General features: G+C 38.0%; 1 protein-coding gene and 2 long non-coding RNA genes across 3 annotated transcripts; 2 read left to right on the plus strand and 1 right to left on the minus strand.

The window, feature by feature from the left end:
- The first annotated feature begins 311 nt into the window (after nt 1-311).
- Nucleotides 312-1,757, plus strand: LOC136832353 (hyaluronan mediated motility receptor-like). The gene has a single exon (XM_067093263.1). The coding sequence runs from the start codon at nt 312-314 to the stop codon at nt 1,755-1,757; it is 1,446 nt and encodes a 481-aa protein (XP_066949364.1).
- An 8,526-nt stretch (nt 1,758-10,283) lies between these two features.
- On the minus strand, nt 10,284-12,923 carry LOC136832211 (uncharacterized). The gene is made up of 3 exons (XR_010851121.1): nt 12,673-12,923; nt 12,390-12,470; nt 10,284-10,824 (listed from the first exon to the last, which is right to left on the minus strand). It is a non-coding gene; the product is annotated as an uncharacterized lncRNA (long non-coding RNA).
- A 3,526-nt stretch (nt 12,924-16,449) lies between these two features.
- LOC136832212 (uncharacterized) lies at nt 16,450-19,536 on the plus strand. The gene is made up of 2 exons (XR_010851122.1): nt 16,450-16,689; nt 19,229-19,536. It is a non-coding gene; the product is annotated as an uncharacterized lncRNA (long non-coding RNA).
- The last annotated feature ends 6,952 nt before the right edge of the window (nt 19,537-26,488 follow it).

Consider the following 26,488-nt stretch of genomic DNA (forward strand, 5'->3'; position numbering starts at 1 on the left):
CCAAGTTGCCAAGACAACATCCAGAACAGAAACAGGACGCAGAAAAAGAGAGGTTAGCAGAAGACCTGGAAATCATTCAAGTTCACGGAGGACTAAAACTGGAACACCTGTTGAACGAGGCAAAGGAAGAGATTGTGTGGCTTCAAAACCAAATCTTGGACAAGGATCTTCTGCTAGAAAAGAAAGCAGCTGAGGGAATAGAACTGAAAAGAAAACTCGAACATTTGAACATTGAAAAACGAAAGTTGGAAGATAACTGTGAACTGGCTTTAGGCCGAGGTGATGTCTTGGAAGACTTACAAAAGGAACTGATGGATAACATTGCATCTCTGAAGAATCAACTGGAGGAGAAAGATCTCTTGTTGAGGAAGAGAGACGACGAAGAAAGAGAACTGCGAAGTGTCTTTCAGCAAACGATGGTTGAGAAAGACAGGGAACTGGAGAGAGCTTTTGAGAAGTCCAATGAATTGAACCTCAGAATGAAGGAAATCGAAGCAAAAATCCAAGCCAGAAATTGTGAGCTCGAGAAAAACCTCGCAAATGAGACCCAGAGGAACATCAGCCTTCAGAAAGAGATCCTGATGCTAAAAGATCGAGTTCAGTTGCAACAGTTAGCGTTACTCCATAAAGAATCTCAATTGGTCTTGGCAACAGAAGCTTTATACATTGAAAGAGCGAAAATTGAGATTACTGGTGCAGAACTTGAAAGTATGAAGAACTGGGTCACAGAATTAGGAGGTGAAAATGCCTTGATTAAGGAAGATTTGGAAGATAAATGCCTGGATATTACTTTACTCAGAAAAGAGTTAGGAGACGAACTGGAGAAGACCCAGGTTCTAAAAGAAGAAGTCCAGGTCATGAAGAACTGGGTCTCAGAATTAGGAGCTGAAAATAGCAAGCTTAAGGAAGGCTTAGAAGAAGCACTCCTGGAAGTGACCACACTCAAGGACTCTTTAGTAAATGAGAAAAGGGAAGCTCTCCATTGCAGGGACCAGCAGACAGAAAATTTCGCCAACGCAGAACGAAAATTAATATGCGAGAAACAAGATCTGGAGGACAAACTAGATGTTGCCCTCCGTCGTGGAAAGGAGCTGGAGAGAGAAAGGAGTGAAATGAGAGTGCATTACCAGGAGAGGCTCAAAGAAGAGGACAATGAAAAAGAGAAGCTAAGGGAATGGGAGGAACAGCTGCAGGACAACTTGGAGAGCGCTTTGCACCAACAGCAGAACTTGGAGCACTCCTTAAAACATGCAGAAGGAGAGATCTGCTCTTTGAAGAAGGCAGAAAGCATAAACCTCTGTGAACTGGAGCAGCTTAGGAAAGAATGTGAAAGATTGAAAGACAAGTGTAGGATGCAGGAGGAGAATACAATCAAAGAACGAAAACGTGTCAGGGAGTACCTAAGGACTCAGGAGGAAGAACTGAGAAATCAGGATAGGTACATGTTAATGGCACTCCTCCATGGGACTGCTCAGAGGAACTTCCACCTGGAACACATTGCACTGGACCGTAGAAACAAAAGCCTGGACAACAACAGTGAAGAAGTGGAGCCACACAGTTCTGCTGAAACAACAGAGGGAAGAAAAGACCAGTGCCAGGTTGAGGACCTACTTGACCAACTGTGGAAGTTAGAAGAGGAACAGTACAGGAAGTACCGTAATGCCCAACGAGAGAAGGACGACTATGGGAAGCAATGGGAGGACCTGACGCAGATGGTGGAGGATTTAATTCAGGGAGACGAACGAAAGGATTGCTGAGGAAACCCAATTCAAGGCAGCAGCCCAGGAGCGACAGACAGCAAAGGTGACCACAATGTCAGCCACCAGTAGCTGATGGAGGAATTCTGGCCGGCTGTGAAGCAGGAAGGACGCAGGGCTTGAGACATCCAGAGGGCAGTGTGGATGAGTCACAGGTTGACTTGACGACTGCGTGGTCAAAGACACACCTCTGGCGGCATGAGAAGAACTAAAAGATCCTTCCTAGGTTCCTTTGAAGGCGTCCCCCCACGCCTTCACAGGTTCCTCTGAAGGAGTTTCCCCCCACAACTTCCAAGGTTCCTTTGAAGGTGTTCCCCCACACCCTCTGAGGTTCCTCTGAAGGTGTGTCTGGGGTTCCTCCCTAACTGCCTTTGGTGTGCGTTCGACAACGTAGTCATCAGGCCAGTCTGCGACCCATTCATTTGTCTCTTGGAGTTGTCTGGATGTCATCAGTCGAGCTCGTCTCCTTAAAGAAATCAGCAGCTGTCAAGTCCACTTAAGATTGGGTATACCAGTTTGAGAAAAACAACTTTGCCTCTGTCATCGAAACTGGATTTCTGCCCACCTGTTGGATGATGCCTGTCTCCTTAAGGAAATCAGTGGCTGTCAGGTCCACTTAAGGTTGGGTATACCATTTCGAGACATAGGCAACTTTGCATCTGTCATTGAAAATGGATTTCTGCCCATCTTTTGGATGGTGGCCTGTCTCCTTAAGGAAATCAGTGGCTGCCAGGTCCACTTAAGGTTGAGTATACCAGTTTGAGACATAGGCAACTTTGCCTTTGTCATTGAAACTGGATTTCTGCCCACCTTCTGGATGGTGGCCTGTCTCCCTAAGGAAATCAGTAGCTATCTGGCCCACTTAAGGTTGGGTATACCATTTCGAGACATAGGCAACTTTGCCTCTGTCATTGAAACTGGATTTCTGCCCACCTTTTGGATGGTGGCCTATCTCCTTAAGGAAATCAGTGACTGTCAGGTCCACTTAAGGTTGGGTACAGTTCGAGACACAGTAACTGTTGCCTCTGTCATTGAAACTGGATTTCTGCCCACCTTTTGGATGGTGGCTGGTCTCCTTAAGGAAATAAGTGACTGTCAGGTCCACTTAAGGTTGGGTACACCAGTTCGAGACATAGGCAACTGTGCCTCTGTCATTGAAACTGGATTTCTGCCCACCTTTTGGATGGTGGCCTATCTCCATGAAATTAGTAGCTATCAGGCCCACTTTTAGGTAAATTTCGAGTGTACTCTGTCACCGAAACTGTCCACCTTTTGTATGGTGGCCTGTCTCCTTAAGGAAATCAGTGACTGTCAGGTCCACTTTTATATGCCATTTCGAGACATAGGCAACTTTGCCTCTGTCATCGAAACTGGATTTCTGCCCACCTTTTGTATGGTGGCCTGTCTCCTTAAATAAATCAGTGGCTCTCAGGTCCAATTAAGGTTGGGTATACCAGTTTGAGACACAGGCAACTTTGCCTTCGTCATCGAAACTGGATTTCTGCCCACCTTTTGGATGGTGGCCTGTTTCCTTAAGGAAATCAGTGGCTGTCAGGTCCACTTAAGGTTGGGTATACCAGTTTGAGACATAGGCAACTTTGCCTCTGTCATGGTAACTGGATTTCTGCCCACCTTTTGGATGGTGGCCTGTCTCTGTAAGGAAATCAGTAGCTGTCAGACCCACTTAAGGTTGGGTATACCAGTTTGAGACATAGGCAACTGTGCCTCTGTCATCGAAACTGGATTTCTTCCCACCTTTTGGATGGTGGCCTGTCTCCTTACGGAAATCAGTGACTGTCAGGCCCACTTAGGGTTGGGTGTACCATTTCCAGAGATAGGAAACTTTGCTGCTGTTATCGAAACTGGATTTCTGGTCACCTTTTGGATGGTGGCCTCTCTCCTTAAGGAAACCAGTAGCTGTCAGGTCCACTTAAGGTTGGATATACCAGTTCGAGACGTAGGCAACTGTGCCTCTGTCATCGAACTTGGATTTCTGCCCACCTTTTATTTGGTGGCCTGTCTCCTTAAGGAAATCAGTGACTGTCAGGTCCACTTAAGTTGTTGGGTATATTTCGAGACATAGGCAATCCTTTGCCTCTGTCATCGAAACTGGATTTCTGCCCACCTTTGTATGGTGGCCTGTCTCCTTAAGGAAATCAGTAGCTATCAAGTCCACTTATGGTTGGGTATACCAGTTCGAGACACAGGCAACTTTGCCTCTGTCATCAAAACTGGATTTCTTCCCACCTTTTGGATGGTGGCCTAACTCCTTAAGGAAATCAGTGGCTATCAGGCCCACTTAAGGTTGCTTATACCATTTTGAGACAGGCAACTGTGCCTCTGTCATCGAAACTGGATTTCTGGTCACCTTTTGGATGGTGGCCTGTCTCCTTAAGGAAATCAGTAGCTATCAGGTCCACTTAAGGTTGGGTATGCCAGTTCTAGACACAGGTAACTTTGCCTCTGTCATCAAAACTGGATTTCTGGTCACCTTTTGTATGGTGGCCTGTCTCCTTGAGGAAATCAGTAGCTATCTGGCCCACTTAAGGGTGGGTACACCATTTCGAGACATTGGCAACTTTGCCTCTGTCATTGAAACTGGATTTCTGGTCACCTTTTGGATGGTGGCCTGTCTCCTTAAGGAAATCAGTAGCTATCAGGTCCACTTAAGGTTGGTTATACCAGTTCGAGACATAGGCAACTGTGCCTCTGTCATCGAAACTGGATTTCTGCCCACCTTTTGGATGGTGGCCTGTCTCCTTAAGGAAACCAGTGGCTATCCCAGATGGCCTCCTTTCCTGCAGTCCTTTGCTGTGATAAATAGCAGAGACTCCAGGCCTCTATCCTTGAATGAGCCTCATATTTAGCTCAAATTCTCTGTATTCACTAATCATGTGCTATAGTAGAATAACTTGGTAGCTTAATGAGGTGTTCTGGTACCTCCTTTTTTAATGTCCATCTAGTTTTTTGTCTCAATACTGTGTCAGATACTCTTTCAAGATCTCCTCCTCTTTGCAGGGCACTATTGCAGTAGTTGTCTTATTATGAAGACTGCTTCCAGCGCTGATTGCTAAGATAGAAAGCCAGACTACTTATTGATTGATTTCAAGAATTTTCCTCACCCTTTTCTGCAGCACATATGGAGCTATTCTTAGCATAATTCCTCAAGCATTTCCACATCTTTTGTGATGTAATCCACTTTTCGTTGTGTGCTCAGGTTTAGGGGAAACTAGCATAGGCTAATTAGGTGGGAAATTTGCCTTTGATATATGTTCTTTCTCTTTTTCTTAGCCTAAGTAACTTGAACACAGGAACCTTATATAATCTAAATAACTGTTGAATGTATGTTCTTTGGGTACCATTGTCATCGTCATAACCTGAATAGTTTTTATGATTTAAACCCTCTCTCTACCATCCTTTGTTGTGCCCACTTTCTTTTGGAACTCCCATTAAACCAAGGTCTTGAACCAAATTTTTCTATGGTTCCTTGGCCCTTCCTATGGCTTTCATCCTGCAGTTTTCCTATCTGTTGCTATCTGATGAGTAAGTTCCTCGTTGGCCGGGTAGATATTGTTCTCGGCTAGCACTTTGCTGGGCCTGTGTTCGATTCTCTGGCTGGCCAATGAAGAATTAGAGGAATTTATTTCTGGTGATAGAAACTAATTTCTTGGTATAATGTGGTTCGGATTCCACAATAAGCTGTAGGTCCCGTAGGCTAGGTAACCAATTGGTTCTTAGCCACGTAAAATAAGTCTAATCCTTCAGGCCAGCCCTAGGAGAGCTGTTAATCTGCTCAGTGGTCTGGTTAAACTAAGGTATACTTAACTTAGCTATCTGATGAGTGTCTCATCTCTTGTCCAGTTCATAACACTATAGAAATTTAAGTCCCTCTTTTATCCAGCCCTTGATGTTAAGATAGATATATATATATATATATATATATATATATATATATATATATATATATATATATATATATATATATATATATATATACTAAATTGTAAGTATGACATCGCAAAATAAGGTCATATTTATGGAAAATATTCTAGAGACATTACGCTCAACTACGAATTTGAATCTGTCGTAGTTAGGCTCAAAAGACACCGTGTAATTTCGCTTTTTTCGGTATATATCGATTAAAATAATACTATATTCATTACTAAAATGTTAAAAGAATCTAACATAATGTTTTGTTATACAAAATATTCCGAAAAAGGTCAAATTGAGCTCAAATGTTACGTAAAGTAAACGAAAGACAATGTTTAAAACTTAGGTGGGACTAAACTGTTGTGTTGTATCTCAAAGAATGTCATTTAATTTCGCTTTATTTTGCTACAAAGTGATGGAGTCAGGCGGCAGTCTGGCCAGATATAACTACGATGACGTTTCACGAAGGGGCGGGGCTAGGTTTAAGCTCCGCCGCGTGAACAGACCCTATCTACATTGACTCTGGTTCTAGGTATGCACAATTGGAGATCGTTCTAGTGCTAGTGACGTATTAGATTGAATGCAATATGAAATTTAGGCAAACACCAAAGCGCTGGAACCTTTGAGGTTATTCAGAATCGAAGTGATCTATTAAACGGAAATCGTTAAAACAAATTATTAAATGTTTTTGGTAAAAGAAAGTTTAAAGCTTTATGTGGTCAACCAGATTTGTTTGGCAAACGATCTCCTCTCCCCACCCCCCCGCCATTAAAAACTTCGTGCAATACTGTAACAAGAATGTGACTTCAGTATTTCAGTATTTTTTTTTTATCTATAACTTAAATTTTTTTCACCTGCGTTAAATCTTATATTTAATCGTGTACCTTAACTTCAATATTACAGATTTTTTTTTATGTATAACTTGTCTGTTAAAACTCTTTTCACCTGCGTTAAATATACTATATTTAGCCACGTATCTCAAAACCTTTGTCCATGGAAGTGTAGCAGAACATCACATTATCAAATTTTCCTACCAATGAATGGGAATAATTTCTTTGTACACTAGCGCCATGAAACAAATAATTTGATATTTAGTTTTACCTTCTAATTACACATTGTTCTGAAGTAGTAAAATTACGTAATTTGCACAATTTTTTGCTCCCAACACACTTGACGGCGCTCTTGATACTGTACTTTTATTCATTAGTATGGAGTCAGATTTCAGCTCGTTGTCCCACAAATTAGCTAAGGGCATTTGAGTCGTCATAACCAATACCCAAACCACATTCCCACTATAAGTGTTGAACAAATGAAATTTTTAACAATTCCATGAGGGTGGCTTACATTAATTTGCTTACGTTTAAAATTTTATATAGGTCTTTCACACGTGTATTCACTCACACGTGAATACTGTCTACTTCCTCACACGTGAATACTGTTAAACAGTCTGGTATATTTCTAAATCAAGTAGTTTTTACCCCCAACATCTGTAATTATATGGATGAAAACCAGATTCCACATACTTTGTTTCCCCTATAAAAACAACGAGGAAGTAGTCAAGAACTGAAAACTAAAGACCCATTATTTATAAATTAAAAAAAACAATTATAATGAAATATGCAAATGGTAGGTTTACAAATGAAGAATATCCGAGGAACCTAACTTACAAACCTATCAGGATTTTAACGAAAAGCGCAGCATGGAAAATCTAGAAATTAAATGAATAGAAGCCTACTTCTATCTTGTCGACATCTTGGATCCCTAGAAATATCAGCCTAACACTGAAAGGTTCGCAAATCCGCCCCTTGTCTGCACATTTTCTTGAATAATGGTTCCTCCAGTAAGTTGTGACCTGGAACAGAGAAACAACAGCAGCCGGAAGTGTTCTTACTGCAATTACTGGGCTCAACTCCGTAAAGAGAACGTTAACCCTAATATTTCTTGAAATAGGTACGATATCTTTTACTTGAAGGATAATTAGCTTGTAAAAACCATGAGTTACGTTTCTCCAGTCAATGCCCCAAAAAAAGTTATTACCCACTGAAAACTCGTAACCATCTGGAGTAAGATTATCTCGTACATTTTATACCATAATTATACATTAAGGCTGTATAACAAACATTTATACTTTACGATGCTACTCTGCTTCTGACGCCATTTAAAGTTAAAAAATTTCACTATACGTAGAAACCACTCAAAATTTGTATATTAATACTATTCTGAAAATCGCCAAAATCAAAATTAAGATAACTCACACACTATGATCAAAGTTGTATTCTTAAAAAAATACCTTTGATCTTTCAAGAATTCAGGTAAAAGTTAAAGAAACCGCTGAACTTTAACATAAAACAATGAAGTTGTTTGATGTAAGCTCTTGTTAGGGAGGAAATGAATACATCATAGATTTTGCCACACATTATCAAAACGACTCAACTGCTCCTATTTTAGTATACTGTATTTAAAAATGTATATTGGTACATGCACTAACTGCCTGGTGACCTTTTAAACATTTCAGGTGCTATATAGCAAATGCGATCAAACACCTGACTACCATGGATAGCTTGCCGAACACTGACGTTCATTACAGCATCGCTTTCACTAAATTAATGGGTACCAACAATTGCATCCAACTCATCTTCACAACCTTATGTTGATGTGTGTTTCACATACTCAAAGCCTTGTTGATGGATACCTTCTGAAACTCATGCCTCGAGTATGGATAGCATCCCAGACTCACTGCCTGTGTTCATGAACAGTTCCACAACGAACTGTTCAAGGAAGCATCACAGTTCCCGCTTATGTTAAGACCAACCCACAAAGCACTGCCCTTATTCAAGGATAGTATGAATGTCTCTGTGCTCTGTGATCATGAACAGCATTATAATCATTGTGCCGATAGTACCCTTTACTCATTGTCCGTGTTCACGGATAGCCAAACTAGCATTTGGAAGGGTTCATGTTAAATAAATTCATTGCCCACGCTCATGGCTGGCATCACAAAACTATAGCCAGTATTCGTGGGTAACATCACAAAATTACTGACAGTTTTCATGAGCAACATTTCAAACTCACTGCCAGTGTTCAAGAGTAACACTGCAAACTTATTGTCAGTATTTAAGAGTAACTTCCAAACTCACTGCTTGTGCACGAGTATCCAGCTTATTGGCTGTGTTGAGTGACAAACTCAGCGTTCATAGCATAAAACTCATTGGCTGTCTTCAGAGAAACTCATGGCCCATGTTCATAGAGTAAAACTCATTGCCTGAACATATGTTCAGATAAAACTCATTGCCTATGTTCATAGCCTACGTTCATGTTCATAGAGCAAAACTCATCGCCTCTACGTTCACAGATCAAAACTCATCGCCTCTACGTTCACAGAGCAAAACTCATCGCCTCTACGTTCACAGATCAAAACTCATCGCCTCTACGCCGTTCAGATCAAAACTCATCGCCTCTACGTTCACAGATCAAAACTCATCGCCTCTACGTTCACAGAGCAAAACTCATCGCCTCTACGTTCACAGAGCAAAACTCATCGCCTCTACGTTCACAGAGCAAAACTCATCGCCTCTACGTTCATGGAGATCAAAACTCATCGCCTCTACGTTCACAGATCAAAACTCATCGCCTCTACGTTCACAGATCAAAACTCATCGCCTCTACGTTCACAGATCAAAACTCATCGCCTCTACGTTCACAGATCAAAACTCATCGCCTCTACGTTCACAGATCAAAACTCATCGCCTCTACGTTCACAGATCAAAACTCATCGCCTGTATTCAGATTAACAAGCTCAATGTTAACCGTTATCAGATACTGTTATGCTGAGTAACCTAATTGTATCAGAATAACCAACACACCTGAAACTCACTTGCCTACGCCCAAAGTGAGTAGATATTCCAATTCCATGAAAAAAAAAAATCCATTGCCAATTCCATCGCGCCAGGGAAATTGATACTATGAGAACTCATTCCCGGAAAACTCTGATCTGACAACTCATACCTGGGCAGTTTATATATAGGACAACTAGTTGATATATAGGACTAGGGTGGCAATTTCCAAATTCCCAAAAAGGGGGACTTAATTTTTTTTTGCCAAAAATTTTTAACCTAGATTAAACATGATTGAGGAGTTGAAAACTAAAATGTTATGTAATTTATACATATAACTTGACTCAAGTATCAAACGTCATAGTCTAAACTGGCCTTTATACAAGTACACTGCAGCTCATGCCTAGTGTTTCTAACTGTGCCAACAGCCACTATATGAAATTACTGGCCTAATAAAAAAGAAATGGTTATCTTGACCATCAGTTCCCATTGTTTTGGTATATGTATGTTTTATATTTTTTAGTATGTATAGTATTTATATTTTTTTAAACAGACCCAAAAAGCAAGACAAATTAGGGTCCTTAAGGTGGAGCAGGACGCAGGACAGAATGCTCAAAAACAGGACTGTCCTTCCTAAAGCAGGAAGTCTGGCCACCCTAATAATAGGACTAGTTGATATAGTTGATATTTAGGACAACTCATAACAGGTATAAAGTGATAAGAGGTATAAAGTGTTAAGGAATTTAGTAAAGAAAAACCAAGAAACAAAAGAAATGTTTATTTTTTGTGGGACAATGAAAACTAAAAAAATTATAAGCTAAAATAAAACTGCACATTATATGCCATAGCTTTTTAATGCCATAGCTTTTTAAGAAAAGGCTTTACTGGCAAGGATCATACTTAAAGTAAAGTTATCAGTCTCGTTGCATTTTTTTGTAAATCTGTTTTGAAGTTACTTGCACTCCCCGTTCCAAATCAACTTTTTTCTGATGGAATAAAGGAAAGCACTACTATTCCGCTGTCGCCACCGACGAATACTTCGTGACAAACTTGTTGCTGGCAGTCCAGCCAACGACTCATCTTGTCGAGAAGAACATTTTGTTGCAATCACAATTCCGGCGATCTCTTATAAGACTTCGGCTTTCATAGAACCGAGGACAATGCTTTATTTCATTTACTGCGCTGTGAAAGTGTTCCCCATATGGAGATACATTTCTAATGGGTCCTCCGTAGCCATCGTCTGAAAGCGCACTCTGCTCATCTTCACTTACAGCCATACTTTCCTTGATTTATCTGCATTCTGTCTGAAAAGTATGCAAGTAGTTAACATCCACAACCTTGTTAGCTCCAACTGACTTGACAAGTACAATATAAAAACTTCGTTGAAAAGCTATGACTGAGTTGTTTGCTGGACGAACAGTAAAATGAACTATGGAAATTTAAATGAAGCTAGTCAAATAAAGTTAAATGATCACTTACGCCTATAAAATTGTGGGTTAATTTGTTAAGCGAAAATATTTACACCTGTTATGAGTTGCTTTATATATCAGCTGTCCTAGATATCAACCGTCCAGGTATAAGTTTTCTGATACGAGTTTTCCGGGAAGGAGTTGTCCTGCTATCAGTGTCCTAGGACTGACTTCCATATTTTCAACTACAAAAAAAAACTGCTTTCGTGCTGTAAATGTTAAGAGCTGAAAGTTCCTAGCTATGAGTTACCAACGACCTTTATGAAACTAATTCCATCTAACAGCAGAAACCCAAACATCACTCTGGACAATTTGTCTGATTAACTTTAAAGGAATTAGCTATCGAGTAAGCAAGCCCTATCATAAATGACCCGTATATTTAGGGAGCTTCCTATAACCCGTATGTCAGAAACTTTCGGTTGCGAGAAAGGAAATAAAGTTCCAATCTTCTTAAAATTCTATCATGTCTGCCAACTTTTTACTCTTAAAAATTTAAATTCGGGCAAAACCATTAAGAATATTGGCCAAAACTTATTTGATTTGACTTAACCTAACAAAACCTGTTCTTAGGAAGCTAAAATTCTGAAGTAAAACAAAAAGACGCCAGACCTATATAAATTTCAATTTGTTTTAGTGCCGAATATTGCCGTTAGATGGCAGACTTAATTTCCTCAAACCTAGGGAGCTTCTGCATACTTAACTGAGTAGGAGGTAACCAAGCACTTTTAAAGACTTGGCACGTATCTGAACACCTATCTGGACTTACAAGAAGACTAAAATTAAGTGAGGTAACCAAGCACATTTAAAGACTTAAAACATACCTGAACTTAAAAACTAAGATTGTGGGAAGTAACCAAGCACATTTAACACCACCCAAGCACATTTAAAACACTAAACACCTATCTCAACTTAGAAAACTAAAATTAAGTCAACTTAAAACCTGAAAGAAAATTTGATTAGTAGACCCATTAGCCACCCGTTAACCACCCAAGAACCTGCATAGTAGGTCATACGACCTACTATGCAAAACATGGGGGCTCCTCCATCCCCAAAGGGGTGCCGCCCCTAAAGGGGTGGAGGATAAGGTGAAGGTCAAGAACAGTATACAAATTTAAAATGTAAATTTGTTGCAAAAATTTAAGAAGCAACTTTATTACAGTTAAGTTCATTACACATTAAATTTCTTTGATAAGTAAATTATCAAATTAAAATGACAAATTAAAAATTTATGACAAGTTCTAAAAGAATTGAGTTTTTAAAATTTAACTTTAAAACCAATGACAAAAAAATTACAAAACCTTAAATATATGACAATTACGAAAGAATTAATCATTACGAAAAAATTCATTAAAAAAATTACTTCAACTATACTTTGCGGAAAAAAAATGCCTCCTACATACCTTTTGTAAGACAAAACTTTTATCATGCGTGAAGCTTTACCATTAGAACAGGAACTCAGTCAAAGTCGTACCAGAAACATCCTGGAAAAGAGAAGCCTTAGAACTGAGCAAAACTCAATCTTTTAAATTTTGGGCGTTTACTCACGTCAGATAATGGGTAATATCCTCAGAAATAGTTATAAAGACTGCCAAAGATTTGTACGAGACTAAACACATCGAGATTCGAAAATCCTCAAAACAAATACTTAACATTAACAATAATAAGATACAAATCCAGTGTTACCTTACAGAAGCCGCGAGTTTGTCGTAGCTTCACCAACTAAGTGAAAACAATCGATGGAAACCTTGAACGTCAACCATAGTCTAGTCGCTTTATTTTTTCGTAACTTAGGGGACCAATAACACCACGATAAATTAAGAAGGAACTGAATACGCCACTTGTAAGGAAACACGGATTATTTAGCACACTCCTGTTAAAACGTCTACCACACGAAACAATGGTACAGTCGGACTCGGAGGTCCGAAGTTTCAATTGTTCGCATCGTACGAACTCGAACGATGTTGTCATTCGCCAAGGACTCTAAAGTCTTGGTGGTGTCTTGCTTTTTGGAACATGACCTATATGCGATCCATGGATATCCTCGAAATCGCTACTTTTGCAAGTATTATTTTAATTTCCTACTTCCTTCTTTTACTTGTCTTTCATGAATAGATTTTCCTGAAGGTAACTCGTAATTTCTTTTAGGGCTCACGAAATAATTTGTAGCACTTTGATGAAATAACTCAAGTTGCGTGGATAATTTTGCCATAACAATATATGATGAAATATTCTATGTACTGTATATGTATGTACGTAAACACACACACAAACATATATGTGCGTGTGTACCGTATAATTAGATACATTACATAAAACTTGCTACACTGGTATATGATTCGAAACCAAGTACAAATGAATATTACTATAATAATTAAACGTACTTAAGCCCTTGCGTTACTACTGTGAAACTGATACCCGAGTTTTTATGCAGGATATTTATATAGTTTTTTTTTTATTACTGAAATATCCAGGCTGCTATTTGTGGCTGCTGTGTTATCTCAGTCTAGGGGTTAACTGCCTCCTTTGAGTAAGCATTGAAAATCCCCGTTTCGGAAATTTGTTGAGAATGTTATTTCTGCTGATTTTTTTCGTTTTCCTTTTGTTTTCGTACACAGGTTTCATTCTGCGTTATATATATACATTTATATATAATATATATATTTATATATACATATAACATACACACACACACACACACACACACACATATATATATATATATATATATATATATATATATATATATATATATATGCACACTAAAACAAAGTGGCTACCAACAAGTCTCATAGGTCATAAAATGCTTAGCTGCTAACAGCTGAGCCACTGTTATGTGGGGATTTCGTTAAAAACATCTGTTATACAAAGGTGTGCAGCCAGCAAGGTAAATCCCAAGGTACTATCAAGTACTTGTATCCCACTTGCGTTTGTGACTTTTTGAGAGTCAGTTTGTAGCTCTGTGTTCAGCCCCGATGCGAGGGGAGTGTTTTACTTATAAGGTAGAGGCATGTTTGTTTGCAATATATATATATAATTATATATATATATATATATAATATCATATATATATATATATATATATATGTATATATATATATATATATATATATATATATATATATATATATATATATATATATATATATATATAAAGACATATATATATATATATATATATATATATATATATATATATATATATATATATATATATATATATATATATATATATATATATATATAGAGTATATTGAGGCTCTTTATTTAGGGTAGGTCAACGATCGCGAAAACCAAAACCGCGTAGGTAAATTCAACGTGTGTGATAATTTTTAATTAAGATAATTGACAGTAAATCAGCCAGTTTCTCCTAACACCACCCGCTATTCACACACATTAAGAAAACGGCGTCTCTTCTAATGTCGTGAGCAGTCCGTACCTCAGCATCAGGAAATTTGATTTTGGGGGCTAATTTGATTGGCATACTGTAACTTTAAAATTTAGTTATTTCAAAAAACAAACCTCGAAAGGCACCTTCCAGACTACGAGCTTTCAGAAAAACTACTGTCAGTATCACGGCGGTATCTTTTACCTTTATTGTTCCACAGATATGTTGGGTCCCTCACCCACCCGCCCACCCCTTACCACATTCCCTAAACGCCCAAAATCGATATCGCTATCTCCATAACGGCTGAACGGATTTCGATGAAATTTGGCACGATTAGAAACCGTAGTGGGAAACTGAGTTTCATCCCGGTCGATTGAATATTTCCAGAGTTATAAAGGGCCAAAGTCGGGTTTTTTGTGTACTTAGAGTGGCTGGACTTAACTAACCGCCAACGACTGTGGCGGTTGACATGTCTTCAAATTGTATTGCTTGAAGAAGTGCCAGTGGCTATCTCCTCAGGTATGGTTAGTGTTGTATTACAATGGCACTCGCTTTCTATACTGATTAATAAAAGACTCCTACTTCTACTTTTCGCTTTCATCGTAATTTATCAGGTAGCGGAGTAAAGGGCCTAAGCCCTACGCCTTCCTTTGTGCCCCCTGACTTCCATATCTGTCTCTTGTGGCTGGGCTTTACTACCTCTTTTGTGATTTCACCACTTTTTTGCCAGTGATATATATATATATATATATATACATACATATATATATATATAAGAGTATATATACATATATACATACATACATACATACACACACACACACACATATATATATATATATATATATATATATATATATATGTGTGTGTGTGTGTGTGTGTGTGTGTGTGTGTGTGTGTGTGTGGATAAAGAAAGTTGTGTTCCCTGGATGCTATTCAGAGAAAAGGTTTTGCGTTACAAAAAATATTCAGTCGCCACCACTCTCTTACTATTAAATACCTCACTCACATCTGAAATAAGGCTGTTTTCCCATATAAATAAAACAACTAATAAATTAACCGTAGTGTCAGGCATTAAAAAAGAAAAACTAGGTTTTTTTTCAAATAATGTTGCCAGTAGGTATAAAATTACATTTCGTGGGGTGAATAATCTTAATGGCAATTTTTATTGGTGAAAATGAGAATGTTCATTAAAAAGTCAAATAACCAGTTACACACACGAACCATCAAATAGATGCAGCTATACAGTATGAAGAGAGCATTAAGTAATGCCTGGATCCATTCTCACCTCATTTTAAAAACTACTGTGAGATAAAAGCTACAAACATATTTGTTCTTGACCAGCCTTTTCCATAAGGAAAAGAATGTACCTCTGAAAAAAAGCACGTAGTGAAATCATTACAACAAAGTTAAACATTATACTATCAGGGACTCAGGGTTCACTTTGGTGAACTGAAGTTTTCACTTTATATCCAAATTTTATCTTACTATTCAGTTAAACAACTTGCAAAACGTCTGATCAGAGTGCTTTCATACAAGAAGTCGTTAGCCAGGGCGGTATTAGGTTCCTTAGAAGTTAGTAACTGACATTACTGAAGAAGATCCATTCAGCTTTAGTTAGAGTGGGTTTATATTGTAATCATTTTATCTTGTCCGTTGTATTATCGACATTAAAGATATTACTTTACTGGTTAAGATTAAACTATTGACCTATTAGTTAAACTGAAACTATGAACAACGGAAGCTATAGTTTACGTTAGATAATGTATCCAAACAAACTCGAGTTGAAGCTAATCCGTATACATGATTGCGTTGAATAGTTTTCAGAGCGATGCAGTACCACAAAGTTATGGATTCAATATTAAGATTTACTTGCAGAGAAGTCAATTTCATCAAAGACCCAAGAAGTCATAAACAATCAAACAGTCAACGTGCAGTTAAACAAAGGTCTTTTAGTGTCACCTATACAGACAGCAAGGAGTCTTTAGTCTTTGTCTCTCGTGTAAATCTCTCAAGCTGAAAGAAAGTGACTCACGGTCCTTGATGGTGACGTCACAGCACCAAGTTCCTCGGCTGTCGCACTCGGCATTGAGTCGGCAAGCAGGTGGATTAGCTGCTCAATTGATGTTTCGGGAGCATCGATTTTTGATGTGATTAATTCGTTTTTCACTGACTGGTTGTGTTGTATTTGGGCGCTTCCTTTGCATCTGAAGAGAAGTGAAATAATTCCCCTTTGGTCGAGCTGATGGTTGGAGTTTGTCGCTTGAAGGATGGTCCACGTTTAGTTCTGGAGGCTCTCCCAGTCTTTGCATTGGGTAAGTTTTATTGCGGCTTTTAATAGTTTTATTGTTGATTATCGTGGTTTGGGTCAGTTTATTTTCCCTAATGCTATTGAGCCACTTTTATTTTCCCAAATATGATTGAGCTGTTTAACTTTCCCTGATTGAGCTGTTTTAACTTTCCCTGATTGAGCTGTTTTAATTTTCCCTGATTGAGCCGTGTTTAATTTTCCCTAAGCTCCTGGGCCAGTGTTTAATTTTCCCTAAGCTGTCTGGGCCAGTGTTTAATTTTTTAATTTTCCCTAAGCTGCCTGGGCCAGTGTTTAATTTTCCCTAAGCTGCCTGGACCAGTGTTTAATTTTCCCTAAGCTGCCTGGGCCAGTGTTTAATTTTCCCTAAGCTGCCTGGGCCAGTGTTTAATTTTCCCTAAGCTGCCTGGGCCAGTGTTTAATTTTCCCTAAGCTGCCTGGGCCAGTGTTTAATTTTCCCCTAAGCTGCCTGGGCCAGTGTTTAATTTTTCCCCTAAACTGCCTGGGCCAGTGTTTAATTTTCCTAAGCTGCCTGGGCCAGTGTTTAATTTTCCTAAGCTGCCTGGGCCACAGTGTTTAATTTTCCCTAAGCTGCCTGGGCCACAGTGTTTAATTTTCCCTAAGCTGCCTGGGCCACAGTGTTTAATTTTCCCTAAGCTGCCTGGGCCACAGTGTTTAATTTTCCCTAAGCTGCCTGGGCCAGTGTTTTAATTTTCCCTAAGCTGATTGAGCTTGTTGTAATAGACTGCTTTTTCATTCTTGAACAATATTTTTAAACTTAATTGTAGTTTAAATTTTATTTTACATTTTTCATTTACATTTAATGTTTTTTCACGTTTTGCAAGCTGTTACATGTACAATTTTAATTTACATTTAATGTTTTTTAATTAACGTTTTGCAAGCTGTTACATGTAAATATTAACTTGCTATTCGATGACTAGTACGGGTCTTGATATTTTATAGCTTTTTTTTATGATAGTTTTAACATAGAACATTTTTCACTCCAAGTTCTTTTCACTTTGTTCTGTAAATCTAGTGGGCCAGTGGTCATGTTCGTAATACAAATATTTTTCCGGAACTGATTATCAAGGTTAGCATTCAACATATGACTTAAGTTTAGTTTTTGTTAAACATCTTGCGTGACTGCGTGTTAAACCTGTTCTTTGAAGCATAAGATATGACTGCTCAGTTTTGGAATTTTCAAGTTATACTTCTCTAATGAAAATTTGAAATTGAAAAACTTAAAAAACCTAAACCGCTGACAAAGCAAACCACGATTGTGAAAAATGACAGCCAGTATAACTTGTCAAGCTAAACAAAAATTTACTTCCTGTCGGAGGATTGGCTTAAAAAACCAGGTGAGTTATGTTGTGTGAATTAACTAACCAACTCTTCTGAATTTCAGCCCAACTTTTTTTTTTTTACTCCACCCCTACAGGGGCCCCTGTAGGGGTGGAGCCCCTCCCATACCCTGTTCCAAAGGTCTTATGACCTATGGACAGGTGTGGGAGGTTCGAACTAATCAGATTTTCCCTTTCAGGTGGCAAGTGCATCAGTGAAATTTTATCTATGAAATTTAACTTATTTTACCTAAGGTTTCTTTATTTTGATTTGAAGTAGCGTAACTGCTTATTTTTAAGATTAACGATTTTTTGAGTACTGCCGTTTTTCAGTGAAGATTTGCAAAGTTTGAATATATTGTAAGATCAAAGACTTCTGTTAAATGTCCATGGTCTTACGGTACTAAATTTCGAAAGTTCAGAAGTAATTTAGTTTTCCTATTCATATTTGTTAATGTTTAAGTTCAGCAGGTATTTAGTTACTTTTGCATCTTTAATTTCGAAAGTTCAGCAGTACAGTAATTTAGTTTTACTTTGCATTTTATTCTAAACTTGCCTAATTTCCAAAGTTATGCACTAAATTACTTATGCATCTGTACGTAACTTTATAAAATTTTGTATAAATTTCTTAATGGTAATGCATTGCTTATAACATTAGGATTTAACGTAATTTTTTAGTATTTTATCTTGGATTCTATCTGCTCATAGATGAAACTTTATTCGGTTGTCAGTTTCCAGTTTATAACTATTAGTGATAATCGTGTATGTTAAATGCCAATAACGGTGAGAAAGCTTGTTCTCTGTGATACAATAGGCTATGTTTAGCAATGGCTTTACACAACTGGTAAACATATATACTAGCTGATTGACTTTATTCTGTATTAACAAATCACTAAACACATGCCAGAGTATTGTGACTTTACACAACACCCCTGGGAAAGTGACTTTGTAAACTTACCCAGCAGCGCTGAAGTATTCACGTTTTTTAAGTTTTTATCAGATCACTTAACAGCCCTGGGTACCTCTGGTCCCTTGGTTTGCTATCATTGCTTTGGGGCTTTGCTTGCATCCCTGGCCAGAAGTTTTTACGGGAGGTGGGGTTGTCTAGAAGAAAACTATTGTTAAGGCTTTAGTTCATTAAAGTAATTATTTTAGTGATTTTTTTTTTTTTTAGAACATTTCTGTAGCAGTTTTTTTGCTTTACAGGATGATGACAAATGGTAATTAAACACAATCGGAACCGTACTTCAGTTATTCAAGAGCTGCTGTGTTCGCTGATTTTACTCTCCAGTAGTTTAATAAGGCGAGAATGGAATCGGGCGGTACTTATACTTCGCCATAAATTGCCCTGCATTCATGGTTCAAATGTCGAGCCGTTTGATACTTAAATAGATGTTTTGAACAATTTGTTTGAAATGAAAAAGTAAATGTTATTACCGCACAATAATAGCCTTTGCAAAATGGTGAATTTTATTCCCATGCATCCTGAATTAAAGTGAGTGGTTTAACTTGAACCAAGTAGTATTTTTAACTCCAATGATTTACAATGAGATTGATTTAAAGCTATTTCAACATGAAAAATAGAGTTCAAGCCATACGCACCATCACTTGGTATTATTAAAGTTAAGGTGCAAATTAAAACCTGTGCTGTAATTAAAATTTGATTTGTCGGCTGTTCATATCTTTACCAACCTTAAATTAGTGTCCACCAATACAAATGCTTATTCTGTGCTGTAAATAAAGCATATTAAGCAATTATGGTTGTAATATTATTGGCCAAATATTAAGAACAATGCCATTACATTAGTTGAGCTATTGGGGAGCAAGTGTTTCTCTTTAGCTGAAATTATACGATGACAGTTTTTTTTATTTTCTTAAAATACGAGACATTGGAAAAGCTTAGTGGGTACAGGGAAGAAAACCTTTTAATGTCTTCCATGGAAATGGCCTCAAGGTAGCTACTCTTTCGAACAATGTTTTTAATACTAAAGTTTGTTGGTGGGGATAATGGATGAAAATTCCCGCAAGGGGATAGTTAAACTTAATTCTTGACGCAAAACCAAAATTAATTACGATAAAATAGCGCAAAATCAATTTGCAAATAGCGCACTCCCCCTCGCTTGGGTGATATGGTTGATCGTAACCCTCTTGGGAGGTGTTAACCAGTAAACGGAGAGGACGTAATCTCCATTGGTAAAATATTGAACATTGGACTAAGACAGGTGAACTATCTCTTTTCCACGTTCAGACCCGTATACGTCGGCTGTGACACCCATCTGTAGTGACGAACGGAAATTACACTAAATTCCCAGCTATCATTGTTTATCATTGGTATTCCCTAAGTCCCCCAGTCCAAAGGCTAGTCAAGTGGAATATGTAAACAAAAAAAGCTATGCTGGGTTTAATGTTAAGAAAAATATCATTAGACGCCTGTTACAGACGATGCAGAACATAATGAACGGCCTTTTTTACAGCTGGCTTACTGTCTACACCTAGAACTACAGTAATGTTTTTACTGACGTGCTACTCGAAATGCCGACTAACCCTTAAAACATGGGAAGCGTTGAACCTTAGCATAGGTGAGACAGATGTGCTTATTATGGTTGAATATCACAAGGCCTGAGTGAAGTTCAGGCTGGAACATAAGGGTCTTTGAAGACAATGTTTTAAGTATAAATGTCAAAACTCCATTTGCTTTGGTCTGGTTAGTCATTTTTATCCCGGCTTGACACACTTGCTAGTCACTAGACTGATGTATAAAAAAAATATAAAAGACCATGACCAGCTCAATGCAGATGTCACCATAGAGAAGCATAAAATTTCGAACCGTACACCATACTTTCCCCACGAGACTGAGTGAGTCTGCTTTAGCAAAGGCTAAATCTGTTGCCAGCCCAAATGAAAACCCCAAAGTAATGATTAAGCATGCTTTAGAAAAGTAAGGGTATCACAACTAGAATACTGAACATTTTCTCATATCAGGGGAATCTTTGAAACTACTGATTTTTGTTGAACTCCCAGGGTACTTGGGGGTTAACAATTATATTTCCCCTGCCCAAAGCAAACTGAGAAACTTGCGTTCCACCACAGACGTGCTATTCCCCATGTCTTGCATTGAACCATTACTTAGAAAGCTTTTTTTCTTGAACGCATATAGCAACACCGGAGCCACGGTACTTTTGCCGTCTCTAGGGTTGAGATCTGAGAATGGAGCTACCCCTTTCTACTGAACATTTTTGAAACCGCAAAGATCATAGAGTATTAGGCCTCAAGAGAGGGGTGGTCCACACGGTAGTCAGGTGTTAGTCTTTGTGCGCTACAATGGCATTGCCCAAGTAATCCCCAAGGGTATAACGTATATGCTACTTGTAGTGGCAGATAGGCAGCTTCAAGTACCCAAAAAATGAAATGGGCGAATGTGTGGTTTTAAGTTCTCTGCAACAGGTGCTGTTTTCACTACTGCTGAAAAAGTTTTCCAGATTTAATGCATTAATGGATGACAGATTATTTGTTAGAGGAAGAAGGTTCCTTGGGTTGATAAAGCACACATGGAACTCCTTTAATCTTCAGGCCAAATGTATTGAAGCCCATGGACCTAAAAATGGTTCTCATATATCCTGGGGTGCTAACCACAAACAGCTACTTAAACTGTACAGTGTTAATTCTAACAAAACTCTGCTATGAATGCGAGGTATTCATAGCCGCCTCCCAACATAGTAATGAAACTCTGAATGCCATTTATAAAACTTGAATCCAGATAGCCACAGGGGTATTTCGATCTTTACTGGCCAGCTTCCCTTGGGAGCTTCACATCCATACTATTCTGGATCGAAGCTGGATGAGGTTGCGGAGGCTACCTAGATACTTAACAGCTGTTAAAGTGAGGTTGGAAACGTATTTTGATTATTACAGAGAGCATTCTCAAATGCCACGATCCTTTTTATTCAGAGCAAGAGAGTTCGAATGAATGAAACCTAACATTTGTAATGTATTGCTTTTCAAATATTCTATCAATTCCTCCATGGTGATTATCAGAAATTGAATATTGAGAATGTTTTCATGCAGGGAAGCAGGCGATATCAGTGGCAGCGATGCAAGCTCACTTTTTAGAATATATTTTGGCACAAGGATGTACTATTAAACACAGGCGGCTCCAAATCTGATGCAGGCGTTGGTTTTGACGTTATTTTTTCATATGCTGAGTGCACCGGTTCTTTGTACAATGTATCAGTTTTTACTGCGGCATTATATGCGATTTTAGTCGCCTGAAATTTTAACTCTTAAGAAAAACTAGATGCTTTAATTACTGACTGAGCGCACTGCAATCTTTGGCAAAGTTATACCAAGCACCCAGTTGTTTTAGAAATTTTAGATTATATATTTTTAGTTAATCGTCTTGTTACAGAGCTCCGCTTTTGCTAGGTACCAGCCCACTTGAGTATAATAGGCAATGAAAGGCAGACAGTTTCTATGGCATTAAATGCAATAGGAAGACATTATTTTACCCTATAGAGATTTTATCCCAGCAGTCCCGGTGAAAATAAAGGGGGCTTGATAGATTTAATGGGGGAAAGTCTGGTTGGAAATTAGTAAGTCATCTCACATGGATCTATAATAACGAATCCAGGTAAAAAGGTCACAGGGAAAAAGGTCACAGGAAAAAAAAAAACCACAGGGAAAAAAAAGTCACAATCTTTCCTAGATAGTGACCTCCAAAGGGTTTTAACACGGAATGTATCCACCTGAGCGGCGTGTTTAGTATTTGCCCGGTGGGGATTTCCGTATAAACATAAAAGACTGTAATTATCAATAAGATAATGACCATCACAAAATATTGTGAATTTTTCCACTGGCTTTATTACAGGCCACCATAAATTGACACTTTTTTCCTGTGAATTTATCCTAGCCAAAATAGTGACTTTCTTCCAGTGACTTTTTTCGCTGTGACTTTATTACCGGCCACCACAATAACATGCCAAAGAAATGGGATACTGCCTTGTCGTCTGAGGACTGGACACACACTTTTGACCCATGGATTTCTGATGGAGAAACGAACAGAAACACCCTACCCCACCCCTACCACCACCTCCACCACCACCTCCACCACCTGTGGCGACTGTTCGATCCCTTAAACTGTGTATCACTTACTGGCATATGTCCAAGTCTTGGCTATCCAAGAAGATATTACATTTCTGAATGCCGTGATTTTGAGGGCAATTATTTCCTCTTTAAAAAGTAAATTTGAACCCGGCCGGTATTTTTTACTTTAAAGTAGAGGAGCTGAACTCCCTAACAAGATATTTATCTTTAATAGCAGACTTTACTGACAGTATATTGGCGTGAAAGCGTTTATGACTTTGACCTTCTATGATTTTAAGTTAGTTTTATGATTTACGAATTTTACATCGTTTACCATTTATATATAATGATGATAATGGTGGGAATGGTGGTGGTGCGACTTGACCCACCTGTTTTTAGTTGTGCTTAGGCCCTGTCCACACTAGCAGGCATGCCCGTCGGGCACTTCCAGCTGTTTATATTTTCTCTCGCTTCTGAAGCAGTGTTACCAGACAATCGCATCGTTCTGGCTCCATACTCGGTCGGTCAGTATAGTGGAACGGTTTTGGGAACAGTGTTTGCCCGTCGGGCAGTGCCCGCTAGTGTGGACAGGCAAGGAAGGAGGGGGGAACTTAAGCCCGTTAGGAAGGTTATTTATTCTGAACTAATATTTCTCCCTCAGGAAACTGACCTAGGACAATTTTCTCAAGTGGGAAACTTGATTTGCAGGAAAATAAAGGACATATAATGGGGTTGATTACTGAGAGAATCAGAACTCTTCAGTCCAATTAAATTTAAATACCTGTTGCTCTAACCAGTGAATTAGGTATCACCTACTTAAGAACAGCTTTCTCAGGTGAGAAAATTGATTTGCGGGAAAAACAGAAAGATATAATAGGCTTGATTACTGAGAGAGCCAGAACTCATCAGTCCAGTTACGTTTAAATACCACAGTGCCTCTGTTACTAAAACCAGTGAATTAAGTAACTATTACTTGGACGTCTTTAATATATCAGTTAGGTTTGAGAAAGGCACAGAACTAGTACCAAATGAAAAATAAGAGGATGACACTTTCTGGGCCACCTTGTTGATGTACAAAAGGCGAGTGATTATATATATATATATATATATATATATATATATATATATATATATATATACAGTATATATATATATAATATCTATATATATATATATTATATAATATTTATATATACAGATATTACATATATATATTTATATATAGATACATATATACTATATATATATATATACACACAGATATATATATATATATATATATATATATATATATATATATATATATATATATATATATATATATATATATATATATATATATATATATATATATTGTATATAATATTAGAACAGGACGGAAAAAGCCAGCATTACATTATACATTTATTTTCCAAATTTTAGAGACGGAAAGCACTTAACAGCCTTGTTCCGGTTCATCATAGGGTGTATCATATGAACTTCCAAAAATTCGTAAAGACCATGTTCCTCTGCGACAAATTTCGACGGCATACAATAACCCTAATTGCCAGACAGCAAAATACTTGGCACCAATGCCTACAGTTATTTGCAAATAATGAACATGTTTTACTCAATTCGGCTAACCTTGTACCTGATATTTTACCACAGGATGTTGACTTATATATGGTGAGTTTGGATGTCAAATCTGCTTTACGAACATACTGTTGCAGGCGACGGTTGACTATCTCAGATAAGATCTTTTATGATGAAAATATTTTATATCATGGTTTTAGTAAGGATCATTTTAAGAAACTTCTGGAAATTGGAGTGCAGGACACTTACTTTATTTTTAACAAGAAAACATTTAAGCAAGTTGATGGCGTTCCGATGGGGTCTCCACTTGGCCCTGACTATCCACCCTCTCCTAACAATTGATTCATAGTGCAACTGCTTTGAGGTTCTCCTCCTGTTACACCTCCCAAACCTTTTACTGTCCATTTCCATTTCAGCGATGAATGACCTCATAGGCCTTTGACCTAAAGTCTATATTCAACTCAACTCCGCTTGGCCCTGTTATGGCTAATGCTTTTACGTGCTCTTTTGAGGAACAGATGCTGGATGGGTGTCCCTTGTCTTATCGTCCTCTCTTTCATAAGCGATATGTAGGTGGCACTATTGCTCTATTTAGAACCGGAGAAATAATCGAAACTTTTTTAGAATATATTAATGGCCTACACCCTAACATACAATTCTCAATTGAGCGTGAGCATGACAACCAACTTGCTTTTTTGGATGTTTTAATTACTAGGACAGAACTTGGTTTTAATGCGAGCATTTTAAGAAAAACGACGTTCATAGGTCAAGGTACAAACTTCTGTAGCAGTTGTTCTCAAACATTTAAACTAAACAGTATTTCTACGCTGTTAAACCGTGATTATACGTTATCTTCCAGCTGACATAACTTCCACAGAGAAATTCAGTTTTTACTCCATTTTTTTTTTTTTAAAACAACTCGTATCCTCCATCCTTATTTTTTGAATATGAGAATAAGTTTTTAAATAATAAATTTCAGCCACGTCAACCTGTACCGAACGTACCTAAATTATTCATGTATGCCTCTGTTCCTTTTATTCATTCCAACACATTTAAATTACAAATACAAACAAGTAAAAAATGCGCCGGAGAAATTCTTCTGTACAGCTTATAATCAAGGCCACCGAAAATAGATATCTTTTTCGGTGGTCTCGTTATAATGCTGTATGAGCCGCGGCCCATGAAACTCTCAGCCGGCTGTGGTGGCCTGCGTTGTTTCGTTGCCAGAAGCACGATCATGGCTAATTTTAACCTTAAATAAAATGAAAACTACTGAAGTTAGATGGCTGCAATTTGGTAAGTTTGATGATTGGAGGATGGATGATCAACATACCAATTTTGCAGCCCTCTAGCCTCAATATTTTTTAAGATCTGAGGGCGGACAGGAAAAAGTGCGGACGGACAGACAAAACCGACACAATAGTTTTCTTTTCAGAAAACCAAAAGTATTTAAGAATACTTTTCCGGTTCGGAATTTCAAATAAATAACTAAAAATGCTAAAACTCTAGGTTCTTTGTTTTCCCACAAAGACAAACTTCCGGCTTTGATGGGATCTTTGGTGGTTCATTGCTATACTTGCCCGAAATGTAAAATTGGGAAATACGTTGGAATCACCAAGAGATTGGTCAAAGTCAGAACTAATTCTCATCTCGGGGTCAGTCACCGTACGGGATGTGCTTTGTAAACTGCGGAATTTTCTAGCATACGAGAACATTTCAATAAATGTAAAACCTCATTTTCATGTAAGGATTTCCAGATCGTTGCCTAAGCACCCATTGATTATTCTCTCTCCGTTGTGGAATCGTTAACAATTA

This window comes from Macrobrachium rosenbergii, chromosome 49 (assembly GCF_040412425.1).
Source record: "Macrobrachium rosenbergii isolate ZJJX-2024 chromosome 49, ASM4041242v1, whole genome shotgun sequence".
NCBI classification, from domain to species: Eukaryota; Metazoa; Arthropoda; class Malacostraca; order Decapoda; family Palaemonidae; genus Macrobrachium; species Macrobrachium rosenbergii.

Coding starts and splice junctions, on each gene's coding strand:
- LOC136832353 (XM_067093263.1), top strand. CDS start 312: ATGGATAACATTGCATCTCTGAAGAATCAACTGGAGGAGAAAGATCTC.